Source organism: Rhinopithecus bieti, unplaced genomic scaffold (assembly GCF_001698545.2).
Source record: "Rhinopithecus bieti isolate Rb0 unplaced genomic scaffold, ASM169854v2 scaffold_64846, whole genome shotgun sequence".
Classification (NCBI taxonomy): domain Eukaryota; kingdom Metazoa; phylum Chordata; class Mammalia; order Primates; family Cercopithecidae; genus Rhinopithecus; species Rhinopithecus bieti.
Window position 1 is genome coordinate 235,583 of NW_016825275.1, and position 14,985 is coordinate 250,567.

Below are 14,985 nucleotides of genomic sequence, written 5' to 3' on the forward strand. Positions count from 1 at the left end.
TCCTCTGAGGTTTCACATGTCCTGAATTCCTAAACTTTTCTGGGATTCTGTGGGAGCAAAGTGGTTTGCATCCTGACAGCCTTCTTGCCACTCCATCTGGCATGCATTTCAACTTTATCTTCCTTCTCCTCTACTCAATAACTTACCATTTTTCTTCAATCTGCTTTTCACCTTCTCACTTCATATTGTAATTCAAGTTATAGAATGTTGAATATAGCTACATCATAGATAGAGTTTGATTTTTCTGATTCTTATTCTTATTTAAGGATCTGAACGTTTTCGGGGAGAAGTGGGGTTGAAATACCTCTATTTGCTATTTTCATCTCAGAAGTCCCCTATTTTGCCTTAATGATTTTTAGAAAGCGTGCCTGCAGGATATATAATTTCTCAAGGTCCTTATCTTTTAAAACAAGGATTATATAATTACTCATCAAAATGTTACGAAGTACAGTCTATAATTGCATGCTTAATTGTACACTAACATACCTATATGAATAGAAATGAGCTTATAATTAAGTAGTCAGCACTTATGAGTCATAAACAATAATTAAAAATTATGTTGTGGGCAAAACGGCAAAAAGCAAATACCAATAACTAGAAAATAAAACTGTTTTTTGAGATTTTCATATACATGTTGATGAACAGCAAGGATTCACCAATACTGTTAGAAATCAGTACCTTATCATCTGGTTGAAATGACTGTTTGTTATTGTTGAAATTTTCCAACTAAACATGTTGGTGGCAGGCTGTTTAGCCTTCATACAGTTTTTGTTTTTAATGCAAAATGAGCATTTTTCCATAGTCATGGCCCTTTATGTAATACTATTTGCAAATAAATATTTGTAATATTGTTTGAGAGCATGGGTATTAATATACATATTATAAAATTTAATAATTTAAAAAGACTTCGTTGTTTCTAAGTCTTAAAATTCTTTCATTAAAATCTTGTTTATACTATTAATTTTTATATCTAAAGAAAAATAATAAATGAAAAAAATAAAGCATTTACTAAGCAAAGATAAATCCTAACTAAGCCCTTACCGAAATATCACAAAACCATGAATTTATGCAGTTTTAATGCATTTCTAATATCTGGTTATTCTGCTTTCCTCTCTAGCCACACTATTTTTTAAATTTGTGTATGTGTATTTTACTGAACAGCCACACTATTTTTACTGGAATGCATTTAACACAGGAGTTAGAACCTCTGATGCATTTAGTCTGATTTACCTAGTGACACTACCTCAATTACTCTCCTAGGCAAATTATATTCTTCAGAGTGAATCTACTTTTAATTTAACCTTCTAAGCAATTTTAATCCATTTTCTATACACCTTGACAAGGGTAATTATGAAAGGAAAAAAGTCATTATAGATGTATTACGAAATGTAGAGAAAAATTTCACTTCCAAAGAGATATATACATTTTTAGTTGGCGTTAGTAAATTATACACTTGGAAGTTACAAGAATATGCTAGAGTGATTTCGTATCTGTAAGTCATGAAGGGCCAAGAGACAGATGAACCAGACATAGGCTGGAAATTCCATGCTTTGCGAGGTAAATAAATGTGTAGCAGTCCACATTTACTTGCTACCATTCTGTCTGGTGTACTAGTAATACCTGGAGTGGTTTAATGGCTTGTTTCATGGGAGAAGCTCTAAACTTTACCTCAACATTTATGTAAAGTTAAAGCTGTACAGGTATATTTTTAATTTGAATTTTCTAGATTACATGTCTACATTTTCCTGAAGTTCCTTATTAATAGTCAGGCTTATACAAACAGAAGTAAACTGTAGATCGTGTCTACAAAGGAAACAAATAGCATACTTTTTAGGTTGAAAAAAAATTACAATAAACCCCAAAATTTGCAGTAGTCAATATTTAAGAAGTAAACTTCACTGGGTAAAAATCAGAAATACCATAAAAGGTCTGAATTACTTAAGTTGATAAAAGTTCTACCTAGACAACCGCATGTTTATATGAACATATGTAATTAGAAAGGATGTCAGTAAGAACCTTCCTGGAAAGTGGTTTGGCGAATGCATCAAAATTCTTAAAGGATGCACAAAATATCCATCATAGTAATAACTGCATTATAACAATGAGAAAATAAAAGTATGATTAAAAAGGTAAAAGACTGTATTCAGTCAATGCAGGATCTATGTAGTATAGTCTTAACAATGTTCATATATGTGTAAAATATGCATTTATATGCATGCATAAATATATAAACACTAAAGATTTTTGATAGTATTTGTCACTTGATAATAGGCATATAGGTTATTTCTTCTTTATATTAGTATATATTTTTCTGTATTACTATCAAAATGTATATTCCTATCAAAATCAGAAAAAAAATTATTTAAAGCAAATAGAAATAGCAGCAACACTAACATGTTCATAAAACTCAAATTCTACAAGAAAGAATAAAACCTTGGGGTTTAATGCTCAGGCAGAAATACATATCTTAGGGATTTTTCATAGTATCAAATAATAACAATTTGATCCAAAGGTTTAGAAACACGATCAATATACTTTCTCTCTTGGAATCTGAAAATACATGTAAATATAAAATCTTAGGTAAAAAACATCACAAGGCAATGCTTGTATTTAGAGATTACTAACAAGTTATTTTTCTTTTCTTTTCTTCTTTTTTCTTTTCCTTCATTGTCTTCTAGAAATGCAGAATAAACCAAGGCAAGTCATGTTCATCAGAATCAATTACTCAATTATTAACCAGTTTTAAGCACTTGCTACTGGGGATTCTGTAGTGAAGAAAATAAAGTTCTGGTCTGATAGAGTAGCCAATGTTATCTCTATTATGTAATGACGAAGTGCTATGAATAAAATAATATTCATTAATATGCTATATTTCATAGATAAGTATACAAAATTATAGACTTATTTGTTTAGCAAAGAACACAAAATTATCTTTATTATTTACTCTAAGGCATGTAATTTTTCTTATTTAGCTAAAGAAATTGAAATTACTTGATTACTTACTCCAATATTAAACATCCCAGTAAAATATTCCATATTTGCTTGAATGAACCAAATGTTGCTTAAACCCAGTTCATCACTTCTCTTCTTAGCACGAATTAATGATAATTCCTTGTTTTCTATTAATGTAACCTAGATTTTACCCAGAAAACAATAGTATATTTAGTAACATAACTCAGACATTAGGCAAAGCATTATTACTATATTTCATAGCTTTAATAATGTAGAACGTATTATATTGAGCCTCTATTCTGTGGCAGGAAGTATGTCACATAATCTGGTACAGAAAGGAAAAATTAAAGGTCCTTGAACTATTCTTATAGCATAGTGATATAAGTGAAACAAGCAATAATAATACAGTGTAGGGCAGGTGTGGTGGCTCACGCCTGTAATCCCAACACTTTGGGAGGCCGAGGCAGGCAGATCATTTGAGGTCAGGAATTCTAGACTAGCCCGGCTAATATGGTGAAACTCTGTCTCTACTAAAAATACAACAATTAGCTGGGTGCAGTAGTGTGTGCCTGTAGTCCCAGTTATTCGGGAGGCAGAGGCAGGATAATCGCTTGAACTCAGGAAGCAGAGGTTACAGTGAGCTGAGGTCGCACCACTGTACTCCAGCCTGGGCGTCGCAGGGAGAATCTGTCTCAAAAAAAACCACCAAAAAAAACAAAAACAAAAACAAAACAACAACCAACCAACCAACCAAACAAACAAACAAAAAAACCAAAAACAAAACATCAAAAAATAATAATAATACAGTGTGATAAGCGTTAAATGAAAGACAAACAATGTCAACGGGAGCACTCAAACTTTATGACTATTTTCATGGGGAAGTAATATATTAACTGAGGCCTAAAAAATGAATACAAATCAGTTGGGGGAATGGAAGAGTATTTTAGGGAGAGAAACACACATGAAGGCCCAACATGACAAAGAATTTGGCGTGTTTGGAGAACTGAGAAAATTGGTACACAATTTCGAGGGCACAGTCTGTAATGTATGGTATGGATTGGTGGGAGCAAGGCCAGAGGGCAGAGAAACCAGTTAGGAGCCTCCAGTGATAATCTAGGCAGAGAAGATGGTTTGAATGGAGAAAAATGAAAAGAATTAAGTCACTTTCATCACTATCACTCCTAGTTCTTATTTTGTTCTTATGCTTGTCTGTAAGAAAAAATCTGTTTAAAAAACCTGATACTTGATATGAAAGGCTTTCCTGACTCTATTCTAGACAAGATTACTCATTTTTGGTTTGAACCTTTCTAAGCTTCCAGAAATATTAATAAGGGAAGAAAAGATATTACATCCCTGACTCTGCTTCTCAGAATTTTACTCTGTGAGCTCTCTTCCTCCTACTCAATCACAAAAGTGTTGCTTTACTTAATAATAAAACAAACACCTGCCTCTTCTCCCAGGATTCCTTATTTATTTTCCTATTTATTCTCTAAGCAAAGAAAAATAAAGGAATGCTGTTCCCTGTCCCCTTGTCATCATTCTGTTACATGTTATTCTGGCCAGTCTATCAATTCTTCCACATTTTTTTTCTCCCAGAAGTATTCACTATAATTAGTTCACACCTTCCAGAGGGCTCACAGCAAAGACTCTGTTGCAGTTGAGTTTGTATTAAAACAAAACAAAACAAAACAAAATAAACAGACTTTCATGCTAAAAGTGGTCACAGTGAGGAACTGATTTAACATGGCAGAGGACTAAAATCAGCACAAAATTCTAAGAAATTGTGGCAATGATTGAATACATTATGATATATTTACTTGAAAATATATTTGGTACTCTCTGAAATATGATGATATGTAAAACTATTAGCAATAGGGAAAAACATTTATGATACAATATTGAGTGAAAGCATGGGAAAATTTTGTTTGCATTTTTAAAATCTGCAACAATAAGCATCCATATGGACAATGACAATGAGAATAAGAAAAGCAAAGCATTTTGATGGATCAGGTATTGTAGGTTTGGGTTTTTTTTTTTCTTTAAAAAATTTTGCTATTGTTATAATTTCGATGCAATGCATCTAAATCAAGATGCCAAAAGAACATGCTCAGCAAGTTTCAGAGGTCAGTATTTCCATTTAAAATTACATTGAAAATTAAACCAGTTGAATCATAATTATTTTATTTAGCAATAAAATAGCTATTTCTTTGAAAATTACTTAAACCTATAAACCTTTTAAAATTGATAACTGTTTTATGATCTTACTTTACTTTTTTTCCCTTAAGATTCTGAGTCTTGGAAGTTTATTTCAAAGAAAAGACAATGCCTGTGCCACATATTTGACTTGGGTGAGTGATTAGAAACCCCAGGGATAAACCAAATTTGGCTAGCTGAACTGTATAGTTTTTAAATATTTCCTTTTATCTCTTATTCTGGCTTTACCTGACATGATGGCAGCATGTGAGCAAGGACAATTCCAACATGGCCCTGAAAAAGTCAGTGAGACAAACAAATTAGCTTTGGTCCCCACAGCTTTTCCTCATTCTGAAACCACAATCTTGCCAAATAAAAATGTGACCTTGAATGTAATATAGAAAAGTCTCATAATCTTAGAAAGACTAAAAAGGATGAAAGGAGAGATATAATACCCCACCGCTGCAGAAATCCACAATTCTGTCACCAGGTTTGGCCTGATTTTTTACCACATAGACAAGGTTGTTCAACTGTTGCTGCTTCCTCAAAGCTCGATCACTGGACATTTTACCTGAGAAAGACAAGACATAAAGAACACAAAACATTATATATTTTAAGGGAATAAGAAGACACACTTAAAACAGGCTACCAGCACAGAGGAGGAGGAAGGGGGGAACATACACACACAAACATACATATAAAAGAATAAATGATGAATTCCATATAACAGACTATGAGGACTAGAGGACTAGAACCTGAGATGAACTTTATTTTTGCTTGTTTTACTTTTATGTCTATTCAACATTTCTTTCAATAGCCATTGAAAGAAAATCTATGGGGAAAAAATAACTGAAACACTAAATTTAGGGTCATAAACCAAGTATCCAATAAATGTTGGCAGAATGGAAAAAAATAACAGTAATTGTCTTCTCCCTTTATCTTTTTTCAGAGACATATTTTAAAGAGTACCTAATTTCGGCCGGGCGCGGTGGCTCAAGCCTGTAATCCCAGCATTTTGGGAGGCCGAGACGGGCGAATCACAAGGTCAGGAGATCGAGACCATCCTGGCTAACACGGTGAAACCCCGTCTCTACTAAAGAATTCAAAAAACTAGCCGGGCGAGGTGGCGGGCGCCTGTAGTCCCAGCTACTCTGGAGGCTGAGGCAGGAGAATGGCATAAACCCGGGAGGCGGAGCTTGCAGTGAGCTGAGATCCGGCCACTGCACTCCAGCCTGGGTGACAGGGCGAGACTCCGTCTCAAAAAAAAAAAAAAAAAAAAAAGAAGGAGTACCTAATTTCAACACATTGCTTAATCTCCTTATAGAGAGATCCATAACCATTAAAAATATTTTTATTGCTTAATTGACACATCCTTGAACTCTTGATTCTTCTGTGTAGGACACTGGGAAACCCTGAAACATAGGTGTTACATTATCTGAAATAAATAAATGGTTATTGTATTTAGAGAGAAATTGGATTTTCTGTTTTCTGCTTTGAAGCTTCTTTTCCTCGTGAGTCAGACATAGAAATATAATGCAATTAGAGATTCAAGATAGGGATTTCCAAGTATGAAATGCCTGGGGCCCCACAACATAAAAACATCTTAACTTTCCTTTCAAAACCACTAGTCAAGTCCATGAAAATATCTTCAGAAGAATGAATGAAATTATTTGTTTTTATATATTTCAAGTGCATTCTTTACAAGAGCAAAATTTAGAAAATGTAAGACACACAGATTTCCATGATATAGATAAAAGGGAAAATCCAGATAATCTTTTGGTTTGATAAGAAAATTAAACATACTGAGGTTTCCTTGCTCCTTTTTCCCCAGAAATAATGGCATGACCTTTCTTTTCTTCTCTTTTCTGTTTTCCTTCTCTCTTATGTTACTAAGTTAAAAAGCACAGGAAAATATTATTTTAGGAAAGATTTTAAATGTAAATAAATTTATATAAGAAAATTTATAGCATCATAATTCAGAGATAACATTTTATATGTATGGTTATTTTCAGTTATATTCATAGATTTTATGTGTTCTAGCTAGGTATAAAATATAAAATGTTATATTACAAAATATGAAATATTATATTATAAATATCTTTCCATGTCAATGCATTTGTTTCTATCTATATATTTTAATGGCTGCATAGTATTCCATTGACTATACTATAATTGAAGTACCCAATTTCCTATTGTATGATGTGAGCATCATACACAGCTGATTCTTTTGTCACATCCTTATTTGGCATGGATGAATGTAAACTTCAAATATGAAGAATATTTAAGTCAACAGTCTGATGACTTCATTCATGAAAACAGATTCGTGTAGCTTTTAAAATAATTATCTTCATTTTTCTCTAATAAGTGTACAATATTTAAACACAGAATAAGTAAAAGCTGTAATCCCACCCTTCATGGGTAACCACTCCTAAGAGATTTTTGTTATGACAACTTTCAAGCATCTAGCAAAACTGAAAGAATCTTAGAGTGAATGCCTTTATACCCTCCACCTAGATTCTACCATTAACAACTTACTATACTTGATTTATCATACTTCTATCCATCTTTCTATTCATCCAAATATGCCTTATATTTTTATGGCAATGCAGTTTTAATTTGCAGGAGAAAGAAAGAAGCGGGGAGGAAAGGAGGTGTCAGAAGGCAAAAAGAAAAGTACTTTGAGGCTCTTTGGAGACCTAGAGTCAAAAATACCGTTATTAAATGGAGTCACCATGAAGTAAGGATTGAGCATGAGCATTTCTGTCTTTGCTCTGTTTGTAGATTTCTTAACAGTTCCTAGCCAAAGAATTTTCATAAAAGAAAGTTAAAAGGAATGTTTTTGTTAAGAGTAAGGAGATAGGAAAACAATTATTAAATCAAATATCTAATATCAAGTTCTATACCACATTTTTATTAGAAATTTAGAGTTACCTAACTTCCTTAGGTCTGTTTCAAAAGCAAATGCTGATGGAGATCTGTTTTTCTTGCTAATACTGCATCTTTGCACATAAAATACATGTTGAAATGAAGGTTGAAGGAAAAGAGGTACTTTTCAGGGTTGTGTTTAAGTTGAGAGACCATATATGCTGCACATAATATTCACAGAGATTGAGCTAAAAATACAGCAGCAAGGTTCTCAGAAGCTTTATGGAAAAGCTGCCTCTAATAAAGCATTCTCTTTGCCCATTCTAGTTCTATAAATATTATGAAGCTCCAGGAAATATGAGCAGGATCTCAAATATATTCAATAAGGTAAAGAAGTGGTATTTTGGGATACAGTATTAATTTAAAAATCAAATCCTACTTTCTATTTTTATCCAGTATCCTTGTGCATGAGACATTATTTACAAGCATAAAATTACAATCTATTTTAGCTTGACTAAAATGAGGGATCTCTAGTGTCATGGAAAAGAAATCTAAGCGTAGAATGTTTTAATACAAATGATGTCATTTGTTCTGCAATGCAATTCTTCCGCAAATGAGTTTTTTCTTTGTCTAATTCCAGTTAGGAGGTACTTGATTAGACACTTCAGTGTGGTTTGCACTGCCGGAAAATAAAGTACAGGGGTAAAGGAGCCAATTTTTAAGCAAGGGGGAAGCCATGTTAAAACACCAGCATTTTTGGTTCATCCAAAGCATCAAATAATGAAAAAAAAAATCACTGGAAAATGTGCACAGGTACCACCAGCACACGTGTTCAGTGTAGTAATTTATGTCCCAAATCAGGCAGCTCTAAATTTTTTGTTTCTTAGCTTGAAATAGTAAGTATCTTACAAGTTATAACTTACTTATAAAAGAGTGCATGGATACACATTAGATGTCTTTACTAAATATTCTTTTGCTGTTTTGTTTTCAAAACATTTGTTTGAGATACAGCACACCAACAATATTCTGTTTTTTTTTTTTTTTTTTTTATTATGGAGAAAAGAAGAAAGCTAAAACTATGTTTAGAGCTTTTAAAACACATCAGAAAGGTAAAAAAATTGAGAGCAAAAGCAAATTTTTTCAACAGAGGTCAATGTTGTATACACCACTCTTTTAGAGAAGGTGTAAGACAACTGAGTAGACAAGGTGGCACTAATAGAACCTTGAACAAGTGAGAGGGAAAGCGACAACCACAAATGTTAATGTTTTCAAAAGAGGTCTGATTAACAGCATTAAGAAAGACAAGCTGATGAATGGTTATTTATCATGCTTTATAGAGCAATCAACAGCAAAGCCGAGGTTCTATCCCCACAGTTGCTATGGTTTTCATGCTTGGAACAATAAGCAAGTACCTACTTACATGCCCAATATGCATCTATATGCAGAGGACACATCTCAACAGAAATGAATAAGAAGACATAGTGTCTGTCCTTAAGAAGTTAACAGCGTATTTAAGAAGAAAGTGTGTGTTAATTATGTGCAAAAGTATGTGCATTGAAGATAAAGTAGAAATGTCTTGAGACATTAGAATGGCCTTTACAGAGACTTGGGCATTTAAGGAGGATCAGAAACTTACCAGATAGAATGGGGATGGGGAAGGCGTACCAAGAACAATATGACGTATTTAGGAGAAAACTACAATTAACTCACTTGCACCTAAAAATGAGAGATCAATGAGGGAAGTAGGAGAACATCAGATTGATGTGAAAATACAGGCAGACACAGCCAGATAGGAAATGACATTGCTTGTTGTTTGCTTCTCTGTGTCTTACCAAAAACATGGCCTTGCTTTCATATTTAATGTGCTTAGAGCTGCTTAGGGACAAGTTCAATCTGAATAGACAGCACTGTTAATTTTACATTATTACAAACTAAGGTGTTCTTTTATAATGTTAGTCTGCATCATTTTTATTCTGGATATAGTATATCCGCAAATTAGATAGGATTATTCATAAAATTATCTGAGCATTGAACCCCAATTGATGCTCTCTGCCATTAAGTGATTTAATTAAAAAATAAAATTGAATCAATTGAACTCACCGAATCATTTTGAACCCCAGTGTTCTAGATCAAGAAATCTTTTGAACCCCTGTTGAATTCTCCTCACTCTCCTTCTCAGGCTCCTCTTCCCTTGTTATACCCCTGATGCACTATGCTCACCACATTCTGTCTCATTGTTCCATAGCTAATCATTTAGCATGCTTTTCCTCAGTATATTACTAAAGTCACTTCCAAATCTACCCATTAAAGTATCTCTCCTTTGCTTAAATACCTTTACAGGCTCCTCTCTGCCTTAAGAAAAAAATATTGATGTCTTGGCAAGAAAGCAAGGCCTTTAATGATCTGGACCCTGATTAATTTGCTAACCTTATCTGCTACTTTTGGTATTTGCCCATTGTTCCAGCCTCTCTACACAAGTGATATTTCTTTGAATGTGTCACACCTTATGAGTTAGTTCCTTTACATAATTTGTTCCCTTTGCTTAAAACCTATCTCCTTGCTTTAAAACTTTAGGAACCCCATCACCTTTCCTTATTCCAGGATGAATTTAAAACATGTCTTTTGTCATAATAACAACTTTTTTAAAGACAAAAGAGAAAAAAGTTACTTTTTCAAACTCTGTTACTACCCAAAATAACAAATCTTTTATACTATAGTCTATTATTGTTAACCAATGAAATAATTTATTATAAAATGATACCTAAGTATAATTCATTAAAATAACTCCCCAAAAAACTGTTAGCTGAAATTGCTTTTGTCTCCCTGAAATAGATATGAATATTTTTTACTGGAACTGCATAAACTTGGGCCCAATTAAATGAAAAGATTACCAGGAGACTGATAAGCACATAAAAGGTTCTCAATAAAAGTTTAATGAATGAATTTTCTCTGCAATTATGACAAACTGCATTTCAAGGCATTATGCTAATTTTTGCAGGTACTAACTGAAAATAAGTTAGATATCAATGCTATGCATGCATTTGTCAAAACAGTAAAAGAAGTCAACTATAAAACAGTATTTTAAGTAGGGATAGAAAAGTTTCTGAAAACTTTTGTGAGAGAATAAGAAAACAGTGATTTAAAGCTGTATGAGTAGACTTCAAAAGCTAGAATGGAAGTACAGAATTCCTAAAGAAACTCCTGAGAAAATACATGAAATTAGGCAGCAACATAAAGTTTACACTGTAGGTTAGGGCAACTTTGTTTAAATTTTGGAGATAACTTGTTGAAAATACTAAAAGTCTAGAATAGTTATTTTAATTTTACATTTTTAAAGTCAATTGGAGGCTACTATCACTAATCCTCTTAGCTGCACTGATCTCAATGTGACAATTTTCTTGTAACAGTGTATGCTAATAATCTGATACAATCCCCCATTCACAAACCCCATAGTTCAATCTATGAAATCATCAACAGCTTAACAGTGTGATGGCATTTTTACTCTTATAATTTTGTTATATATACTATTAGAGTATTCAATAATTAAAAGACAGCAGAATTCACTGGAATTCATAATGTTAAAATGGCTAATTTATACTTCCAAATTGAGGAATAATGACCTCAAAAGTATCTTTCTCAGTCATGCATTCAACACATCAAACAACCAACTTGGCCTATATAGAACTGTTCTCTAAAATGTTAGGGACAAAAAGATATATAACTCGTAGTTTCTATCCTTAATGAACATATACTTTGTTTAATTAGTACAAAACATTATACTTGTGCTTAGAAAATGTATTTTATTAATCACATTGTACAATGTTCTTAAAAGAAATTTTAACAGCCACAACTTACAAAAATCCATATATGTTTCATTGAAGTTCCTAAAATGGATACTTTCTGCTTATGTGATGCTTTGCAATAAATTAAGTACTTACATATTTGATACACCATCTAACCTCAAAACTCTGTCAGGTTGTTAGAGTAGATGACATTTTTCTTATTTGACAGATGAGGACACTGCTAACTAAATAGGTTGCTCAAACTTCGCACTTCTTCAAAGACATGCAACTGGTCAGTGGTGAAGCTGGTACTCTAAGGTAGGTTTCTAATGTCAAGTTCAGTCTTCTTTTCAATATGATCTGTTATGTCTGTCTTAGACAGATGCTTTTAATTAATTGTGATGCCAGAATTTCAATGCTGGTGTCTTTTTCATGTGTAAGAGTTCAAGGAAATGAGGTGCTTTCCAGCAGGAAAATGAGGGATTCCCTAGTAATTATATCTTAGGGAAAAATTTAATTATTCAGAGTCAGTTATAAAATGCATTTTACTTCAGTTTTCCTCTAAATAAAATTTTCAAGAGTAGGCTTATCAGTGAAAAGGATCAATTTAAGTTTCGAATGTCAGGATTTTAGAATATATTGCTAAGGCATTAGAGGTCTCCTAAGTCACTCTGTTTAATGAACTGACCTTTGGGTCTCACCCTTTCCAGAAAGGGACCATTTCCCCACCTTGGGACTGTAGCAACCTTTTTGATTTTATTGAAAAGTGACATGGAGAGGTTGAGCAATCAATTTGTTGCAAAATCGGATTATCCAGAAGGAAAGAAATGAAAATAGATTGGAAAGATCTTTCATGTTACAGTACTGCAGATGCTGACTAAAAACAGCATGCACCTTTCACCCTTCCATATCTAATTCTAAAGCATCTTTTAAAAAGTCAATAACTAAAACTGTTTAGGCAAAATGTTGGGTTGAGGGACAAAAGTTGAAGAAAGTATAATTACATTTCTTACCAGGTCAAAGCTTCTGTTTTGTTTATAGAAGAGCTTAGATACAGTGAATAATGGAAATTGTAAAACCTTCTTATTCCTGCTATTTTTTTCTCTAAGATGAAGAAAACATTTTAACTTCAGAATACCAGAATCCACAGTTAATTGAACACATGTATTTTCATTTTATCCAAATACCACGTACACTACACAAAGTAAACATTACTTTGCTCTGGCATTTTGGTTTTTTGTTGTTGTTATTTTAAGTCCATAATATTGTTTGAGTTGCCCACAAGACCAAACTGAAATGTTTTGAAAACAAAAAAGCTAACTGTAGAAAATAGTTAGGCATTTACTTCTTTTCCCTGTTTTTCAGAGGCTTAAGTTAACAACAGTAAGTTGTCTTAATAGTTTTGTTAACTTTTTGAGGACATTCAGGTAATCCTCAGTTGGCCTTCCAATTTGATGTTTCACAGTAATTAGGTTAAATGCCACTGTAGTGGTCTGAAATGTTGCCAGCTTTCCCAGAGTCAAGTGATTTTTTTTTTTTTAATACTTCTTTTGTGCACATGGTGTTCTAATTTCCACTATGATCTGACCTTATAGGTTTTCTTCTTTGATTTTTTTGTCATATATTTTATTTTGTTTAAAAAATGAAATGCTGAATATCTAAGGTGACATGGCCCTAAATTCTTGGCAATATTAATACTATATTAAAATATGGTATTCCCATCTAGAGGTGGCATCTATGTCTGTTCTTCAATCTCAGCTTCATGACTGTTTGACCTATATAATACAGAAACAATACTGTGCTCTTTTCTGGCAGCTTCCAATTTTTGTCTTTTGAGATGGTTGGTCTTGGAACCCAGAACCATGCTTTAAGATGTCAAGCCTCCTCTGCTGATGCTGTATGGAGAACAGACAAGCTTTCCCATCAAGCCCTAACCAAACTGCAGAACTGTGAATAAAATAATTGTTATGAAAATGCACTAAGCTTTGCAGAGGTTATTTATGTGGCAATGCAGCATCAGACAGATACCATAATATTGGCTTTGTATTAGCATCATTGAATAGTATCTATTAGGGCACCTACCTAGACATGAAATATTGCTCAATACCATGACAATAACCAAAATAGAGAATGTTATTAAACTTAAAAGTTAACACTCAAAGGCAGGGCTATTCATATAAGTTACATAGGGTCTGTATAAACCTCAAAGGCAGTTTTGCATTCCAGTTCTACCATTCCTTTTCCTTTTCTAAGGATCCTAACTTTACGGGCCTAACTGTAAAGAATGTTAGGATCTCAGCAGCAAGGGATGGTGGAAAGAAAAAGACTCTGGGAATGAACCCAGCTGCAGGTATGGGTAGGGGTGGGAACAGTGGTCTAAATTAGTATTCAAAAAGGACTCAAACTGGGGAAGTATTGATATCCGCACAGCCCTAATTTGATGGGTGGTACCTAGCAGTGGTAGTGTTTGTTTTTTTTAAATTTATTTTTATTTTTGTTTTTTGAGACAGAGTCTCACTCTGTCACCCAGGCTGGAGTGTAATGGCATGATCTCAGCTCACTGCAACCTCTGCCTCCAGGGTTCAGGCAATTCTCCTGTCTCAGCCTCCCAAGTAGCTGGGATTACAGGTGCATGCCATCACGCCTGGCTAATTTTTGTATTTTTAGTAGAGATGAGTTTTCGCCATGTTGGCCAGGCTGGTCTTGAACTTCTCACCTCAGGTGATCCAACCGCCTCAGCTTCCCAAAGTGCTGGGATTACAGGTGTGAGCCACCTTCCCTGGCCAGCAGTAGTGTTTAGCAGTGCTGCAGCCAGCAGGGTTTAGGAAAAGGGAAAGATACAAAGGGCTAGGCAGAGAAAGCTTGCACTATAGGAGACATGATGTGGGTGACCATATCTTATCCTAAGTAACAATGGATGTCAGATCTAAAATAGCAGGACTATACTCAAACTATACCAGTTGGGAGGTCTGAGTCTACTGAAATAGGTATACTGGTTTAGGACCTAGGTAGGGCAGGGGAAGGCATTTTTTCCGAAACTGAAATTTTGAATCTCCCTCTTTTTCTCTGGTTCTTTCATTACAACCTGAACAGACTAGTTCATTAATTTAGCAAATGTTTTTTAAAGCACTTATTATATGCCTGGCCCTGATCAAGGTGCTGGAAACAATGGAGAACAAGGGTGATGTTTACA

General features: G+C 33.7%; 1 protein-coding gene and 1 long non-coding RNA gene across 8 annotated transcripts in view; one reads left to right on the forward strand and one right to left on the reverse strand.

The window, feature by feature from the left end:
- The window catches only part of GSTCD (glutathione S-transferase C-terminal domain containing), a 143,882-nt gene that overhangs the window by 21,973 nt on the left and 106,924 nt on the right, over nt 1-14,985 (reverse strand). For 4 of the 7 annotated variants that reach the window (XM_017862968.1, XM_017862963.1, XM_017862962.1 and 1 more), the window contains 3 exons: nt 5,601-5,716; nt 5,395-5,439; nt 3,004-3,132 (listed from right to left, as the gene is read on the reverse strand). In XM_017862968.1, coding sequence (XP_017718457.1) covers nt 3,004-3,132; nt 5,395-5,439; nt 5,601-5,716 — 290 coding nt within the window. The remainder of the gene's footprint in view (nt 1-3,003; nt 3,133-5,394; nt 5,440-5,600; nt 5,717-14,985) is intronic. The other 3 variants (XM_017862965.1, XM_017862967.1, XM_017862966.1) reach the window with 3 other exon arrangements.
- On the forward strand, nt 1,641-8,397 carry LOC108522631 (uncharacterized). Its single transcript, XR_001883551.1, has 3 exons — nt 1,641-1,700; nt 5,238-5,300; nt 8,338-8,397. It is a non-coding gene; the product is annotated as an uncharacterized LOC108522631 (long non-coding RNA).